Source organism: Perognathus longimembris, chromosome 4 (genome assembly GCF_023159225.1).
Source record: "Perognathus longimembris pacificus isolate PPM17 chromosome 4, ASM2315922v1, whole genome shotgun sequence".
Classification (NCBI taxonomy): domain Eukaryota; kingdom Metazoa; phylum Chordata; class Mammalia; order Rodentia; family Heteromyidae; genus Perognathus; species Perognathus longimembris.
This window is the reverse complement of record NC_063164.1, coordinates 49,799,569-49,818,419: the sequence shown is the minus strand read 5'-3', so window position 1 is coordinate 49,818,419 and position 18,851 is coordinate 49,799,569. Positions and strand designations below refer to the sequence as shown.

The following is an 18,851-nucleotide window of genomic DNA, read 5'->3' as shown; positions in this document are numbered from 1 at the left end:
GGCCCTGAGTCCAAGGCCCAGGACTGGCCAAAAAAAAAAAAAAATGTAGTCCATAAAACAATATTTTTAAATAATAGATTTACACCTTACAAATCTTTCTCCTTTGAGATTTTACTTGCTCTGTAATAAATATTTTTCTGCCTTCTTAAATGATAGCCTATGCAAACATACCAATTGCTTGATTTTTAAAAGAAGTGTTTTTTGTTCCTGAAGTTTGCCAAAAAGATTTGCAGAAGGCTAGAAGAAACCTGAACTACTTAGAGTAACAAAATTGGATCCTGAAACAAACCAAGTCTTGTAACCTACCTCAGATCTCTGAAAATACATTGCTGATTTCAGAACTAGTCTGGGTGAGCTACAGCCAGCTGTCACTATTGATGCAATCATTATCAAAAGATCACAGTCTATGTACAGAAGTTCAAATATTGTCAACAGTTCTGCATTTAAAAGGTTTCGTATGTAATTTAACAGTTGGTAAATCAACCCCTGATGACATAGTGAAATAGGACCAGGATATTAAAGCATTTAAACATGGGTTTTTAATTTGTTAACCAAACATTAGGACATTTCCTCAGTCTCTTTTTATACTTAAAAAAAAGAAAGAAAAATAAAGGAAAAAGACCCATGGTTAACAAAAGAAAAAAACTAAGGTGTTTTTTTTTTCTTTCAGGCATATTTCCAATTATTCCAAACTGTTGGATTTGGTCATCAAATGAAAGCTAATAAAAATGAATGTGCAATATACCTGTGGTTCATGCCTATAATCCTAGCTACTCAGAGGCTGAGACCTGAATGACCTAAGTTCAAAGCCAGCTTAAGGGGAAAAAACTCTGCAAAACTCTGTCTCCAATTAACCAGCTAAAATGTTGTACTGAAAGTGTGACTCAAGTGGTAGAGTACCAACTGTGAGCAAGCAAGCTGAGGGACAGCGCCTAGGCCCAGAATTCAAGCCCCATGACCAGTAACAGCCAAAAAAAGGACTATTTCATAAATCTTCTTTTAGTATAGCTGCCACTAGAATGAGAACTAGTATTTTGTTCTCTTATCAACTCTCCATTGAAATTGTCTATCCAATTTATTATTTTTTTTTTATTTTTTTTTTTTTTGGCCAGTCCTAGGCCATGAACTCAGGGCCTGAGCACTGTCCCTGGCTTCTTTTTTGCTCAAGGCTAGCACTCTGCCACTTGAGCCACAGCGCCACTTCTGGCCATTTTCTGTATATGTGGTGCTGAGGAATCGAACCCAGGGCCTCATGTATACAAGTCAAGCACTCTTGCCACTAGGCCATATTCCCAGCCCCTGTCTATCCAATTTAATATTAAAGCAATATGATTGATCACACCCTTCACTGCAGTGTTTTCAGCCAACGAGAAACTCCTGTAAAATTTTGGGTTTCCTGCTGTTTATCTGCTCATGAGAAGCTTAAAGAACTGTAATGCACTTGCTAAATTGTACCTGAGATGGCAGGATGTTAATTAACACACTGACAATCTTGTATTTCCAAGAAATTAATGGAAAATAATTCCTAGGAAAGAAGACATAGGAATATATTGAGGGCTGAGAATGTGGCCTAGTGTCAAGAGTGCTTCCCTGGGTTCAATTCCTCAGTACCACATATATAGAAAATGACCAGAAGTGGCGTTGTGGCTCAAGTGGCAGAGTGCTAGCCTTGAGCAAAAAGAAGCCAGGGACAGTGCTCAGGCCCCGAGTTCAAGGCCCAGGACTGGCAAAAAAAAAAAAAGGAATACATTGAATCATACTTTGTATCTCAATCTTTGAGGAGAAACCTAAATGTTCAAATGCAGGAGACAGTAAAAAATAACTTTCAGATGTCAATCTCTGTACTCAGAAATCTCCGTGTGTGTGTACATGAGTGTATCCTATTGTGTAAAAGTGGGTAAAAGAGTATATATCATAGTCCAAGTATTCTTTCTCACAATGTGACCTTAGCATTCCTCCCATGGAAAAGTGGAGGTTATGTCCTTTCCTTTAAACTCTGGGAAAACATTTGTGGTGGCCTCAACCACAAATCTACCAGAGAATGATGCAAGGTCACAAAACTCCCAGTGATTCACCTTGCTCTCTTGGGGCACTCACTATAGGAATTCACATACCTAGTCCACCAAGAGAGACCACAACAAGGTAAGTGTCCCAGATAATGGTTGGTATCATCTGCCAGATAGGTCAGTGATTTCCAGCCTTCAGTCCTTCGGTCTCTTCCCTTCCGCAGCCTTTGAGCCTTCCCCAGTGAGGTTTCACATATTACAGAGCAAAGACAAGCAGTCCTTCTGTATCCTGACACTGCCTGAATTCCTGACACCCAGAATCCATAGCACTGTATATATATGTATATATGTACATATATGTATATATGTATATATATGTTTATATGTATGTATGTATCAAAGCAATGATAATATTTTCCATTTCTACAAACTTCCCCTGAATATTTCCATGCAACAAATTTTATGTAGTCTTTAAATATGAAATAAGAACATGAGGATTGGCAGCACAACTCGTAGTAGAGTACTTTCCTACCATGGGTGAGGCCCTGGGTTCAATTTCCAGCACTGTCAGAAAAGAAAAAAAAGTGGGGGGTGGATAATAGTATATGATTCTCATCTTGCACCTTAAAAGACTAGGCTATAGAAAAGTCATAAATCATACAACACCAAATGCTTTCGTAATGGCTAGACTAAGACCTCTATCTTCTATAATTCTTGTCCCTTAAGTTGAATCCTCAGCAAAGTTTGTCCCATTTAGCTTTTTCTCCAAATTTGTATCTCTACAGTCTCTTTCTTGAGTTTATAGGCCTTTCACACCCAAAGTAGCTTAAGTTTTTCTATAATCAATATTTTTTGCCTTTATGTGATCTGTAGTGGACACTTTTTTGTCTTCTCATATCTCATTTCTCTTCTTCAACTAACAGAGACCAAGTAAGTTTGGAAAAATTATGGAATATCCAAGTAGAAAATCTTAGCTACTGTGGGAATGAAAGGCCTAGGGGAAAAAAAAAAGCCTAGAAGAAAATCTCAGCCACATTGGGAATGAAAGGCCTAGAATTCAAGAAAGAGATAAAGTTTTTGTTTTGTTCTGTTTTTTGGCCAGTCCTGGGGCTTGGACTCAGGGCCTGAGCACCGTCCCTGGCTTCTTTTTGCTCAAGGCTAGCACCCTACCACTTGACCCACAGCGCCACTTCTGGCCATTTTCTATATATGTGGTGCTGGGGAATTGAACCCAGGGCCTCATGTATACGAGACAAGCACTCTTGCCACTAGGCCATATCCCCAGCCCCAAGAAAGAGATAAAGTTATAAATGAGAATAACTAACTAAATGGGACTAAGTTGGATAAGAGACAACTTAGGGGATAAGATTCTAGAAAACACTATCAGTTCTAAAAAGGAATGTGATGTATGTATGATTGGCCGCTATCCCATATGTTGGTTTTCCTTTAATGTACAAAATTTTCCTTTGGAGAATGATTCCTTTTCTAGCTTGGAACTATGTGTAAGAGTGAGATTCAATGCATTTCCTGCCTTTAAGAATGGAAATGTAACACAGGTACAGCATCGCACAGATGGTCAATAAATGATCAGTAAATTCCTTTCACTGTTCAAGAAGCTAAGTAAAGTCCTAACTGCTATTGCTACATCTGCTTCTTTTTCCTCATTCTATTTTTCCTTAGAGAGTAATGTGCATACATTTGCAAATAAATATTTTTCAAGGTAAGTTTACTATAGAAAAATGACATTTTCTACAAACAAGTTGATAGTCTATTGCTTTCCTTTTTTCTGCTCTTAGCTTGGCTTAAATTCCACAAGCCAAAATATTATACTTAGTCAGTAGGCAGGGAAATCCAAAATCAAATTCCAAGAACCAGAACCTTCATTCTTTCAAACTTTGTTGAGTCATAATATTACAAAGAACGATCCTGATCTCCTCTGAGAATCGCCAAATAACAAACTCCAGAAGACCCACAAAAAGAGGAATCTTATTAAATAGAGAACCCACCACCCAACACTGTTCTTGCTATTTTTTGAGTGGTTCCTACCATATCCAGGCCTTGAAACTAATCTTTCTTTTATTAAAAAAGAAGGTATTTCTATATTAATTGTATTTGGTCAGTTTGTCTGCATTTAAGAGAAGATCCTAGAATTACCAATAGCAGGGCACTGTTGTGAGGAGGATTTTGTTCCAAAGCAAGTGAATGTTTTCCGCCAGTGTTCAGGATAATTGCTCCAAGAAGTTCTCATTACACCTTCCCTGTTGAATCCTTACCACTTCACCTTTTTGAGATGCCAATCCGTGGTTGTTTCAAACTTAACAATACTAAATGCAATACCCATCCCACCTTCCCTCCTGTTGTCTTACTGTCAGCATCCTCCTCTTTGGCAATGGCACACCTACCAAATATTTCTGGAAAGATGTTATAGTAGACTGTTGGCTCTTGTACTTACTTTTTTCCCCTCTTGCTAAGTCCCTGGGGACTGATCTAATGCCCTTTAACCATCCCCCCTCTTTTTTTCTCTTTTTGTACCCTTTCTTTTCAATAAACGAAGCCTTTACATTTAGTTTTTCTTCTCACCTAGAAACTCCATTGGCAGGTTGAGGCCCTTGTGTGGTATCCAGTGATCAAGCTGAATCCCATCCTTACTGGTATTTGCTCCTTGGAGGTGAAAAAAATAAATGTTTTATAAAGCTCAAATTGGCCTTATCAAACAAAACATCTGCTAGATCAGTGAATGACTGGTGACAGCAGGAGACAGCAGTGCTGGCCTCTCCAATAGAAGTCACTGCAGTTAATGGAAGCTATTATGGGAAAATTCTGCCAAGAAGTTTTCTTTTCCTTTTTTTTTCCTCCACTAGACAGCTAAAATTTTTTTTCAAGAAAAAATGTATTCAGTTGCTAGGGTAACTGTGGTTTCAAAACTACCGTAACAAAAGCTAGATATCACATATCAAACTACCAAATTGTTAATTTGACTGGTTTTTAAAATAACTACTTGAAAGAGATATTTTCTCCTTATCAAGCTATAGAGAACAGAAGAAAGTGGAGGACAGGAAGAAAATGAAGGAGAGGGAAGAAAAGGAATCTGGTAGAGATGTTTGAGACATCTTTTTGCATTTAAACATTTGTTGGAAATAAAAATCCATTCATGTTTTAGATACATTTGCATGCAGGAATTATTTTGTTATATTCAAGAAATAAAGAGAATAGTGGGTTATCCTGTTTTCAATTTCTTTTCCCAAATTTCAAACCTTGCATGGGTTTTAAGTGAATAGTTTTCTGTGAGTACTTCGTAAAAGAACTGGTTACTTAGGGAGTCATACATTCTCTGAAGTCTTTTATTGGTGGTTGTGTTTTCTTGTGTCTTGCTTTTCATCATTTGACTTAAAGGCAATATAATCAAGTTGTTAATTGCTTGGCCTCAGGAGTAAGACAAAGTTATGACTGATTTTTTTTATCCATTACTAAATTTCTTTACCCTCTCTAAACTTCAGTTTCCTCATTTTAAAAAAGGACATGAGGACCAATGACTGACCTAAGTCAACAAATAAACAGGAAATAAAATAAGGTGGATCGTAACTGTAAAAAATAAAAATGAGAACATTAAAATACTTAAGAGACAACAAAGTAAATGTAAATGTGATGTGTGGGCATTTCAATCTAATAAAAATTGTAAAACATCACTTATGAGAAACCTGGAGACTTTAATATCTATTAAACACTGGATAATATTAAAGGATTGTTATAAATGTGTTTAGCTATAACTACAATGTGGTGTTGAAGGTTTTTTAGATACCTAACATTTTTATGTGGATTGGAGTATATAGAAATAAAAAGATATGATATCTGAAATTTACTTCAAAAATGAAGCAAGAGGGATTAGAAATATATGAAATAACTTTGGCCATTGCTGATACTGGATGCTGAACAGTTCCATAAAGTATTATTTCTGCTTACTTTTAAATGTATCTTGCATTTTCTATACTAAGAGTTACGAGAGACATACTAGTAATGCACACTTGATAAAATTATTGTATAGATTAAATGAACACCATATGTAAAGCACTTGCAAGTAATTCCTGGGACCTAACAATTCCTCAATAAATATTGATCATTGCTCTCAGAATCAAGACCTCCTTTTACCAAGTGCAGAACTATGGAACCCAGACCATGAAATGTTTTGCCAACTGTAGGAACTAACTTTACTCCTTCTATGACAGGCAGCTGCTATCTGCTATTGCATTCACCTTCAGACAGCTGGGTACTGTACTAGGCTCACCCACATGAAACCACACACACTGCAGTTCTATCTTACAGTGACTGTTGGCTGTGCTCTAGTTTCAGTGTTTTCACTATGAATGTTATTACAGTGAAAACTATTAAGTGTTGAGCACATTGTTAGGAATTCCTCTGTTTTATTTAACCTTTATCATAGTCCTTCAAAGTCAACATTATTAGCTTTCCTTTAGAGAGGAGAAAACTGACAAGTCTTGAGGCTAACTCAAGTCCAAAGCATTAAGTGGTCGGTTAATTAATTCACATCTAGGTCCTAAAATGTCCAAAGAGTTGTACCCACTCTGGGGCCCTGACTATCAACACCCCACACCCATCTTTCCTTTACTTCTTCTAGATGAAAAACAATCACAACTCAAAAGATTGAGTCAAAAGAGTTTGATTCCCGGTCAAAAAAGTCTGGAAGCATATTCATGTGTCCTGTGGTCACAAGGCAGTCCTGGTGTGTGGCATGGTGGTGAAGGAGATGCAGAGATTATAAGAAAAGTCAGGGGCCTGGGATTGTTGGGGCAGGCAGAAGGGAAGCTCAGGAAGAAGAAGAGAAAGAAAAAGGCTTTGGGGACTGCACTGACATTTGTGTTTAATTTTCCTCTTGTTCCAAATGCTATTCAACTTTTAAGAGAAGAAAAAAGCAGGGAGAGACGAGACAGAGACAGAAACAGAGAGAGGGAGGGAGAGGAGAGGAGAGAGAGAGAGAGAGAGAGAGAGAGAGAGAGAGAGAGAGAGAGAGAGAGACTTTACACAAGAACTGTTCAATTCCCAAAATTAAAACCAGCCAGCTGCCATCCAGCACCGTGGGCTCCAGCTGTAATTTAGTGAAGTGATTGCACCGACACCCCAAACTTGCAAATGATGACTTTAGAATCTTACTTCCGCAAAGAGACAATTCCACGCAAGACGGGTATTTGGTTACAAGCGGAGTGTTGGGAATTGAGCTGAGAGGCACGAGGAGAAATAGTAATTCCGGGTGCTAGGATTGCTTGACAAGCATTGTCGGTGCCTCCAACTTGGGGACAGGCCTCCTGGGTCTCACTCCAGAGATGTTTTCCAAGCCTCCCTGAAGATTCCCTGCGAACCCTTTCCCTGCCGAGGCCCCGAGGCCCTCGCGGCAAGGCCCCTCCCCTCAGAGGGAAGCCCACGCCAGTCCTGGCTGCGGCGGGCCGCCCGCCCCCGGCTGCGGATCCCCCGGCCGGGTGTTCTCTTAATTAGGAAGCCAGCCCAGTCCCCCGGGCCCTGCGCACCCGAGCGCAGCATTCTTAGAAGTCACCCCCTAACTCCAGGGCAAGGAACTAGGTACCTTGGAGCAGCTGGGGAAGAGAATTGGGGGGCCGGGCCAACCCAACGTGGGGCAACTCGCCCCCAGCCTGCTCGCTTGGCGAGGACCGGTGGAGTGGGGGACACCCCCTCCTCACCGCGGCAGCTTTGGGGGGGAGGGGGCGCTGGGTTTGGCCGCCCCAACCCACCGCGCGCACCAGCCAGGATCCGCGCAGGACGCGGGAGGTCACAACCACAAAGTCCCTTTCTTACCGCGTGGGAGCCGGTCCTCGACCCCGGGGAGGGGAACGGCTCCTGCTGTTCCCTCCTCCTGCTAGCCCGAGGTCGAAGAAAAGATGTGGAATTAGGCTCGAGTGAATATGCCGCATGCTCTATAATTACGCACACACTGAAATCTTCACAGTTGACTTAAGTTACTTGGCGCGGCGAGAGCTGGGGCCCTGCATATGATTAAACGCAGCCTCTATTTACCTAAATAACAAACGTGGAGATTCACAACGTTCACTTGATCACAATAATGGGGTTGACAATTAAGGGGCAATGCATCCCACATGGAAGGGAGCCTAAGTAAGGCGTGCCGGCGGGCGGTGGGTTTCTTGCAGGGGGGTGTGGGCGGACCGGCAGGAGGAGGGGGGCAGCAGCGGAGACCCACGCGGTGCTGAGCCGCCAGCCCTCCTGTCGGGAGGCGAAAGGGAGGCCTAGTGGTGTAGGGGTCACCGTTTATTGGCTAGAGAGACTCTCATCAGGTTTTGAGGATCTGAACACCCCCATTACCAAGAAGGCATCTGAAGTCAGGCACCAGAGCCTTCCTTATTCCCTGCTGCGAGGTCACCTGCCTGAGGCCCGGTTCCTGGCTGACGCCTGGCTGAGAAGGATGCACACCGCTGGCATGTGTGCCTGGGTGAGTGTGCCTGTGTGTTGGCATGTGCCCGAGTGTGTGTGTATGGGGAGCGGGGGTATGTACTTATTTGCCTGCAGAATAAGGGAGAGAGAAGGGCCATGGGGGAGGCACACATGACTAAAGGCAACAAAAGTGTCCCCCATCTCTGTGTGTGCTCCTCATTCATTGCTCCTCTATGTGTGGTTAAGTCTGGTTAGAGGCCATCTATGTGGACGCTGGAATGGCAAGGCTGTAAGATAGTGGGCATGACATAGGGGGCCATTCCTCCAGGGTTGGACTCTAGAGTGCCTGAAATCAAGAAAGCACCGAGGTGTGGACCAGGGCAGGCCTTTCCCTGGGAGTGTCACCGAGCTCCTTGCACCCTTGAAGAGAATCTCTTGAACTTCTTTCTCAGGTCTGCTGGGCCTGGAGAGAAAAGAACCTAGGTAGGAGGAGTTGGAAAGGAACTTGGCACTCAGCAGAGTGGGATCTGGGAGAATAAGGACAGATGACATCAGGATGCTTGTGAAAACTCATAGTCCTCTTAGATGGGTTTCTAAGTCCTCGGCTCCCATGGCATACGTGGGTTTGTGTTTGTTTGTTGCCCCATCTCTCTTCCTTCCACGTTCTATCACCAACCCAGGATGTGTCCTATTCCTCATTGAGACACAAACAAAAGGATTTGTTCCAGACACTCATGAACAAGCCAGGACGAAGCTCTTTCCCGCCAAACCGAGGCCAGCAGATAAACAGCGCCTGCTCAGGCTCCTCCTCGCGGGAGCCGGGGAGAAGACTGGAGTGGTAAGAGGATCCGGTGGGTCGGAAGGAGGAAGAGGGAGTTGAGGAGGAAGAGGAGGGACCAGCATGGGCGGAGTTGGACGGGGGTTCCGTTGGTTGTAGTCGTCGTTCCCCCCCCCCACCCCCGGCCTGGGGTCTTTGCATCTCCTCGCCGCCTCCCCCTCGGCGGAGCTGAAGGCGGACCAGGGAGGAGGAGGTTAGACAAAGGGAATCCTCCTCCGGGACGGTGACGTGCGTCTGTCCTCTCGTTGCTGGCTCTGGGAAAGCAGGCAGGAATCTCCGTGTCCTGCGTGGGAAGACCGAGGGTCTGCAAACCAGAAGACTACGGCAGACTTTGGGCCGGGAAGGAGGGCGCGGGGTCGGGGCACAGCGTTGATCGCCCCGGTTCAGTGGAGATTTTTGTCCTCAACAGATATTAGCTGAAGAGTCAGCCTTAGCGACGAGCCACGTCCCTGAGTCCCTTCCTCCTCGTCCCCGGAGCCCGCTCGCTGCTCCTCCCCAAGCCTCGCCTGAAACTTGAGGACCTCCCGTCGCTGTGATCCCGTAGTGATCAGAAGGCTGCCAGCAGCCCTCCCACACTCGGTCAAACAAACGTGTCAACCGTGTGACCCATCCCGTCCTTTCCCCCCACACCTCCCCACCCCCGCTCCCCGGGCAAAGTCCGGGGGAATCGGAGGCAGCGGACGCACGCCTCTGCAGCCAGGGTCCTCGGCTAGTGCGAGTGGACCCTCGGCTACCGAATAGGGTCTTGGTCTTCAGTTCTTCCTTAGAAAGAAGAAAGAGGGGCAGAGACTAAGCATCTCGCCACCCACCGGACAAACCGGGGAAACCTGTGTGTCTTTGCTTGAAAACTTTTCTCAATCAATCATTCTGGTGGTTCTAAGCCGTGATGAACAGGGTCTGGGGTCCCCTTCCTCGGCACAGCAGTGCCACGGATATAAAGGCTACAGGGCCATCCTCCCCCACCGCTTTCTTTCTTCTTCGTATAAATCAGCCATATAAATCATTCACATTGTTTAAGGTACATTGATCAATCTAATGGCTTGTAATAGGTTCCTAATTGCCACTTGCAGAAGCCGAAAGGCTCACGTCTCAACAGGGAAGGTTCTCAATGCCAGCCAAGACCACCTTAAGCTTGAGACTGGGTCAGGGTAGAACCCCGGAAAAGCAAGCAAGGCCCACTCAGGCCAGTCTCAGTGGCTGAGGGGAAGAAGGGGAAAAGAAAAGGGAGTATTTATAGGGTCCTTGGATGTTCTTTTTCCCCCCTCAAAATTCACTTTCAAATGAACAAAGCTCAAGCTGCAATTTATTGATTATTGTCAACTGAAGATCATTTTCATATTAGACAGGAAACCTTTCTTATTTGTACCCACTTTAAACAAACTATTTTTATGTAAAAAATACATCCTTTGTTACAAACCAATATGCTCTCAGTCTTATCTTTTTCTTTGCTTTTTTGTTTTCTTTAGGTCCTAGGGTTTGAACTCAGAGCCTGGGCTCTGTCCCTGAGCCTCTCTGTGCTCAAGACTAGCACTCTACCACTTGAGCCACAAGGCCACTTCCAGCTTTTCTGAATGGTTTATTGGAGATAAGAGTTTCATAGACTTTCCTGCCTGTGCTGGCTTTGAACCACAATCCTCACATCTCAGCCCCCTAAGTAGCTAGGATTACCCTTTACTTATTTTTTTTAATCAGCAGTAATTATATATAATATAGGAGAGGGATGTGTTCAAGGGAAGGAAGGAAAAAGAACTTTTTGGAGAGTCCTGGAGGTTTGCCTGAAAGATTGCTTACCATCTTGTATTTGTACAGTGTCTTCCTTCTCCAAGCCCTGGATGGAGGAGCAAAGAGTTGGACATTGGAGAACTACTCAAAAGCTGCCTATGACATGGTGAGACAGAAGAAATGTGTACCCTAGCTGGGAGAAACTGATCAATGACCAGAATCTTCTGTCCTCTGGATTTCCTTGATGCAGCTCAAGATTTAGTGGGAACAGTCCTATAATGTCTCCAAGGTGTGTTCCATTAGAGTTGGCCAAAACAATAAATGTGCATCATTTTGGTAGAGATGCTCTTGAAGGGAGTCAACACTAACTGCCATTTTGCTTAGGCCTAGGCCCCTCAATAAGCTCCCCATAGTTTCCTAGAAAAGCAGTAAACTAATCTATGATGCTTGTTGAATAATCTTCCAATAATTGCAGTCATTAAAATCATCACACAATCTATAGTCACCTTCCTTCCTTTGACACACCAGTCTTTCCTTTAATTGTTAATACCTTTTTGGCTCAGATAAACAGATCAAGGCAAGCCTAAAATATATTACCCAGATACATCTAGAAGCAGAAAATTAGTTGTGTAACAAATATTTGGCAGTACTTACTTAGTAGACTAGCAATTTTCAATTTTTCCAGCAGATCTTACAGAGGCAGTGAAGAAATGCATCTGCTACCACCTCTAAATCTTATAGCGCCTCCAAGATAGAAAAAGGGATGAAAGTTTAATTGGCCTATTGGTTCTCCTTTCCTTTTTTTTTTTTTTTTTTGCAACAGTTTGGCTAACATGAGGTAGAGCATTATAGAACAAATATTAAATGAAAGCTCAACAGAAATTGTGGGAGAGTTCCTCTATTTTCAATTAATTTTCTTGATCCATTTGATCTTAATGCTGGTGCCTTTAAAGATAGAAATGTGTATTAACTATGAAAGATTCCCTTCTAATCAAAGGCTGCATTTCACTCACTCTGACAAACTCCAACTGTGGAAAAGATTTGTGGGCTCAACAGGCAGGCGTTAAGAGCTATACTGGCCTTCCTTCTCTTGCTTATAGCAGATGACAGTAGTACATAAGCATCTTTTGTTATTTTTTTTTATAACAGAAGTTATTAATATATCTTCCCCAACTCCCACACGGTGCTGACCTGATGATCACTGCTCTAGTGTAGATCATGCAAATGAAAAGCATGATTAATTGCACAAATGCTTTTTTTAAATAAAGGAGCTCTGCTGCTTAGCAAATCAATAAATAAATGATAAGGAAATAAGGCAGGTGCTAAGACAGGTCAGATAAAACCGTCCTATGGGCTCCTCTCCCTCTTACCCCACCCCCATGTCTCTAGTCCTGGTTCTGATGGGCCGAGCTTCCTCTGCAGCCAATTCGAGAACCTTGGCTTCCTCCTCCCCCAACGTCTCCTCTCTCACCCCACACCCTCCGGTCTCCCCAACTCCACATCATTCCACCCCAGTGCTATGTTATCCTCTGCTAAACTCTGCCGCATCAAAGCTGTCAGGAGACTGGGCAGCCACCTAATATTTACCCAGCTACAAGATCGAGGAGTTCAGACAATAACTGGTCTTCAGGGTCGCCACCCAGCTTGGTGCAGCAGGGAGAGGCGTTTTATCTATGGCGTTGGAGCTCCAATCCTTCCACGGCGCTAATGACGGAATTGTTTCCCAGCTTTGCCTCCTAAACACTGCAACTTGAGCAGTTGCTCAGATCAAAGCTTTCGGGAGAGGCAAGATGGGAGAAACAATATTTGTTCAAAGGAAGTGAACTCTTCCCTTTAATTACCCTATTCTTCTTTATTAGGATTCATATTGAATTTTTTGCGAAAAATTATGTTGATTTAACCATAGTGTATTTACGATGTAAATATATTCCAAGATGAAAACGTGACGGATCAATTGTAAAGGACCCGGATACATAATTTTAAAAAATCAGTTTCAGTGTATATGAGGTTCTCACCCCACTTTCTCTGCTCAGTCAGATTTGTTTATGCAGAATCGACATTTAATAGTGCTAATTGCACTCCAGTTAAATTGCCCTGATTGCAGAAAGGGAAGCAATTTTCGTGCTCTCTGTCTGGGTTTGGAAGAAATTGTTTTATATTCACCTCTTTATAAAGAAGTGGAGATAAGGCACCGGGGCCTTTGCACAAATTGCACTTAGGAGCTGACTGGCAGCATTCAGGCGCTATAATAGAGCATTATTTGGCCGTTTTGAATAATGTAAAGCGTTTGCTGAAAGCTATTCTCCTGAAAATTGCTTTAACTTTTAAAAGGGTGATGATTCACTCCAAACCAGGCCTTTGTTACATTGTCATTATTTCCCCAAATGTTTTAACAGTCAGCTCAACACTTTAGCATAACACATTGATCTTTGTTTAAAAACTAGATTTTTTAGAGGACGAAAAAAAAAATCTGTCAAAAGAAGAAAAAAAAAAACACCACTGGACTTCCTCCGAAAAGATTTCTTTGGGGGCCCCACTTTAGAGTTGAACTGGTCCGGGTGTTTGCCTCTGTTCATTTGGAAGATTTTCCTAACTTTTATTGTGATGCTGACGCGTGTGTCTAAAGGAATATGCGAATTGCCCACGTCCAGAGTCTGACAGCTTGAACTGGGTGGAGAACGAGGGAGGGGACCAGAAGGAGGGATACTAGCCGGGTGCTGAGAGCCCGAGGTGCCCGTTTCAAATGGTTGGCTTGAAAATGTCACCAGTGCTAAGTGGCTTTTTTGGATTGTCTTATTTATGACTTTGTCAGGTTTCCTTAAGGAGAGGGTGTGTTGGGGGTGGGGGAGGAGGAGGACGAGAGAAGCTCAGCACTTCCCCTCCGGGACTGCACAGGGTGAGTCGGAAACGCCTGGCTGCCACTTAACAATCCCCCTATTAGTAAATCGACGCGGAGACTCTACGGGAAGCCGAGGACCCGTCTCCCCGTTCCAGGGCAGAAGTCACCTGTTGGGAACGGTTCCTGGGTCCCCCTGCCGGGCTTTCCGGCTCTTCCGAGACTCCAGATTTCCCCTCAACCTTCCACCTGCATATTAGTGGCTTTCAAACACACACACACACACACACACACACACACACACACACACACACACACACACACACACACACACACACCCGCACTGACATCCATTCTACTTTCTCAGCTTCTTTACAGCTGTGAGGGGTTTTCTCTGTTTATCTCTTACCATTTCATCGGTGCTTTCTCTATCTTAAAGCATTTAAAAAAGATATTCTGAACCTAAGTATCCCAATGAAAAGCCAAGGAAGCGAGCCATAGCTCCCCCCCCCCCAAGTGCACGGGGGATGCTCGCAGGCTCCAGCTTAGGACGGAAGGAATGGCTATGATGGTGGTGGTACTTTGGGGGCTAACAGATCTTGCAGAAGAGAAGAGAAAACACATTCCACATCCTCCACATTCTCCTCACTTGCTCCCCCTTCGCGACTTGTCTCTAGCACCCGAACATTTGGAGTTGGTGGTTATTTTTTGAAGATCAAGATGTGGGTCTGCAGGGGGATGTACTACATTAAAACCAGTACCCGGATCTGCCCGTGGACGCTGTTGTTTCTAGTTCAAAAGCCTCTGGCTACCCTGGAGAAGAAAGAGAAAGTGGGAAGCCCAGCAAGAAGGGGAAACAGCTTAGCTTTTGCACGCGCCACGTGTGTGTATATGTGTGTGTGTGTGGACAGCTCTTTTGGCACCAAGGTCTGGAGAGGACTTCAGGATGCTTCCAGCATGTTGAGGCGCCCACGTGTGGCCTGGTCCTTGCCCAACGGGGCAACTGCCGAAGGACTCGTCCACACGTTTGAGAAAAGGCAGGGTGCAGAGGATGAACGGATCTCGTAACCCCATTCCCTTGCCCTGCAGACGAGCCTGTAGGCCCTGACGGTCCCGAGTATGGGTGTGCTGGAGCTGGGGCAGGGCAAATTACTCCAACCCTCCTCTAAAACTCCTGGCTGGAACACGACATGCAAATCTTCGCCGGGTTAAACAAACAGCCAAGCGATCTGCAGCTTCAGCGGGGGTGGCGGTGGGGGCGGACTTCGCTCGCGCCAGTCTCTGTTTCCAAAGTTGTTACAATGTGAAAATAAGCGGCTTCGTGCAGCTTGTTGTATGGGCTGATGCCTCCCACCCCCACGCCAGCCCCCAGTAAAACCTGGCAGATAATCAGTACGTCCCACTGTTTAGTCATATTTGACAACTGGGTTAACCTGGTATCTAGGCGCTGGCGAATCCGTACAAAGGGTGCCCTCAATTACCACTAGAAGCTTCTGGCGTGAGTGGCACTTGTATTACTCCCCGGGTCAGAGGCCAGAGCAACAATTAGGAAGTCACTTAGACCGCTGGAAGGAAATGGCGGGATGCAGCAGGCCCTCCCAACAAGCCTGTGGGTGTAGACCTGTAGGGCGAGGCCTATTTGTCTCCTCTCCAAGGAGCTGTCCCTTCGTGCCTTCTTTTCTATGTGACTTCGAGAGTAAAACTGACTCCAGTGGGAATAAGAAACTTGGTCGAAGAACAACGGCAATGGTAAGATCGGGAGCGGGAATTGGTGGCTCCAGGCTGAAGTTGGGCTCTGCAGACAAGCGCCTGGACACACAAAGTGAGCGTTGACATTTCCTTCTCCACTGGAGCCTCCTCCACCTCCGCGCCCCCTCCTCTCCGTCCTCCTTTCCCACAAGTGGGGAGTTGAGTAGGACTGTGAGCCCTAACTTGTAACATCTTGGGATGGCTCAGGGGGGCTTGTAGCTCTGTCGCAACGGTACTTAAACCTGGCTTGGTGCGTGAATGTGTGTAAATTTTTAATTGCACTGTAATTTCTTCTGTCCCCAACCCGCCCTCCCCACCCCCCTCCCTCGCCCACAGACTTGACTGGCACGCGCCGGGAGCCCGGGCTCGGGCCCCTCGACGCGTCTGATTGGCTGAAGGGCAGCTCCCGTCTGCTCTGCCTGCGCCCTCATTGGGCGAGAGGCGCAGCCAGCGGCACTTCAAAGCGGGTGCTCCTCGCACTTAGGCTGAGTTTAGCCGGCGGGAGCCCGGAGTCCGCTTGGCGCGAGCGCGGGACGCGGGAGCCGCGCGGGACCCGAGCAGCCTTTCCCACCAGCCGCCAGGCTCAACACGGCTCCCGGCCCCGCCGCACAGCCCAGAGACCTGCTATGGCCACGTCTATCCTGGGGGTAAGTCGCAGGCGAGGCGCGGTAGCTGTTTTTTTTTTTTTAAACTAATTTTTTCGTTATGGCTTCTCTGGGTCCGTGGCTCCCCAGAAACTGTTGCTGGACTGCAGATCCAGCTTCCTTCAAGCACTTCCCACATATCTGGGGCTGATTTCTTCCAAGTTAATTGCAACTCGGGAGATGCTTTTGCAAGAAAAGAATCTTAAGCAAATTCCTTTTTTTATTTGGTTTTGAAAAAAAAATAAAGGTGGGAGGTTTCCTCCCCTCGTGATTTGCACCCCCCTTTTGCTTTGGGGATTGTTGCAATTACACGTCAGTGGTGTCTCCAGAAGTCTCATTCGTTTTGCAGTCCGCGCTAATAAACATTTGCATTTTCTCGGCTCCCCCGTTCGTCCACGACTTTGAAAACCGTTGCTGGGTCGCTTATCCCCGGATTGTTTCTGTACTCGATGTGTGTGCGCGTGTGTGTGCAAATATAAAAACCACAGTTTTCTATTTCAAAACAGTCAAGTCGTTACCCCCCTGGAGAGGGTGCTCCAAGTTTCGAGGGTTCCCCCGGCCGCTGTGTGGGCTCCCTCCGCCCTCAGCCGGTGTTTGTTGTCTGTTTATCTTCTGGCTTCACCCGGAAGGGCGGGTTGGGGGCTTCTGGGAGAGAAGTCCGCCGGTCGGCTGGGGTTGCAGGGACTTCGGTGGAGAAAGCCCCGGCAGTCATCTTTGATTTGTAACCTCCCGGAAGAACAACTTTGCCGAGCCAGGACCTTCACACCGGAGGTCGCCGCTGCCCCAGGCGGGGTGCAGAGCTTGGGGAGGAGGCGCGAGCCGGGGGTGTCACGGGTCCCTGGGCCCAGGCGCTGGGGGACGAGGCTGCTCACGGGTGCACTTTATGTCTCCCCCCCCCACTTCCTCCTGCCCTCCTCCTCCTCCTTGCTCCCTCCCTCTCCCTTCCCCCCACCTCCCCCAACTTTAGGAAGAGCCGCGCTTCGGAACGACCCCGTTGGCCATGCTGGCGGCGACCTGCAACAAGATCGGCAACACGAGCCCGCTGACCACGCTGCCGGAGTCGAGCGCCTTCGCCAAGGGCGGCTTCCACCCCTGGAAGCGCTCCTCGTCCAGCTGCAACCTCGGCTCCAGCCTCTCGGGGTTCGCGGTGGCCACGGGCGGCCGCGGCTCGGCGGGCCTGGCAGGCGGCTCGGGCGCCGCCAACAGCGCCTTCTGCCTGGCCTCCACGTCGCCCACGTCGTCCGCCTTCAGCAGCGACTACGGCGGCCTCTTCTCCAACTCGGCGGCGGCCGCGGCCGCGGCGGCCGGAGTGTCCCCGCAGGAGGCGGGCGGCCAGTCGGCCTTCATCTCCAAGGTGCACACGACGGCGGCCGACGGCCTGTACCCGCGCGTGGGCATGGCGCACCCGTACGAATCGTGGTACAAGTCAGGCTTCCACTCGACGCTGGCGGCGGGCGAGGTGACCAACGGCGCCGCGTCGTCGTGGTGGGACGTGCACAGCAGCCCCGGCTCGTGGCTGGAGGTGCAGAACCCCGCCGGGGGGCTGCAGAGCTCGCTGCACTCGGGCGCCCCCCAGGCCTCGCTGCACTCGCAGCTGGGCACCTACAACCCCGACTTCAGCTCGCTCACGCACTCGGCCTTCAGCTCCACCGGCCTCGGCTCGTCGGCCGCCGCCGCCTCGCACCTGCTCTCCACCAGCCAGCACCTGCTGGCCCAGGACGGCTTCAAGCCGGTGCTGCCCTCCTACTCGGACTCGAGCGCCGCCGTGGCGGCCGCCGCCGCCAGTGCCATGATCTCGGGCGCCGCGGCCGCCGCCGCCGGGGGGACTTCGGCGCGCTCCGCCCGCCGCTACTCCGGCCGCGCCACCTGCGACTGCCCCAACTGCCAGGAGGCCGAGCGGCTGGGCCCGGCCGGGGCGAGCCTGCGGCGCAAGGGCCTGCACAGCTGCCACATCCCGGGCTGTGGCAAGGTGTACGGCAAGACGTCGCACCTGAAGGCGCACCTGCGCTGGCACACGGGCGAGCGGCCCTTCGTGTGCAACTGGCTCTTCTGCGGCAAGCGCTTCACGCGCTCGGACGAGCTGCAGCGGCACCTGCGGACTCACACGGGCGAGAAGCGCTTCGCCTGTCCGGTGTGCAACAAGCGCTTCATGCGCAGCGACCACCTGAGCAAACACATTAAGACGCACAACGGGGGCGGCGGGGGCAAAAAGGGCAGCGACAGCGACACGGACGCCAGCAACCTGGAGACGCCCCGCTCCGAGTCCCCCGACCTCATCCTGCACGACTCCGGCGTCAGCGCGGCCCGGGCGGCGGCGGCGGCGGCAGCGGCGGCGGCGGCGGCGGCGGCGGCGGCGGCCGCCTCGGCGGGCGGCAAGGAGGCGGCGAGTGGCCCCAACGACTCTTAGAGGCCTGCGGAGAGGCGCGAGCGAGCGAGAGGTTCGAAGGGCGAGCGGGGACGCCGGAGGGCGGGGACGCTTAGGGACGCCCTCCCCCACCCCCACCGCACCCCATCTGGGCGCGAGGTGCAGCCTCCTGGGGCTCCCTGTGATCATCTACGCCCCGATGAGAATCGAACGCGTGGTCCAGAAATCACAAAAGCGAACCGTCCTCCGAGGCAGACACTTAGAACCGCACTCAGCC

At 47.9% G+C, this 18,851-nt stretch overlaps 2 protein-coding genes across 2 annotated transcripts; both read left to right on the top strand.

Annotated features, from left to right (window-relative positions):
* The first annotated feature begins 7,154 nt into the window (after positions 1 to 7,154).
* LOC125350860 lies at positions 7,155 to 9,852 on the top strand. Its single transcript, XM_048345747.1, has 4 exons — positions 7,155 to 7,203; positions 8,180 to 8,478; positions 9,149 to 9,258; positions 9,510 to 9,852. The coding sequence occupies exons 1-4, from the start codon at positions 7,155 to 7,157 to the stop codon at positions 9,676 to 9,678; spliced, it is 627 nt and encodes a 208-aa protein (XP_048201704.1). The 3' UTR covers positions 9,679 to 9,852.
* A 6,198-nt stretch (positions 9,853 to 16,050) lies between these two features.
* Sp9 (Sp9 transcription factor) lies at positions 16,051 to 18,642 on the top strand. The gene is made up of 2 exons (XM_048344234.1): positions 16,051 to 16,212; positions 17,177 to 18,642. The coding sequence occupies exons 1-2, from the start codon at positions 16,192 to 16,194 to the stop codon at positions 18,614 to 18,616; spliced, it is 1,461 nt and encodes a 486-aa protein (XP_048200191.1). The 5' UTR covers positions 16,051 to 16,191; the 3' UTR covers positions 18,617 to 18,642.
* The last annotated feature ends 209 nt before the right edge of the window (positions 18,643 to 18,851 follow it).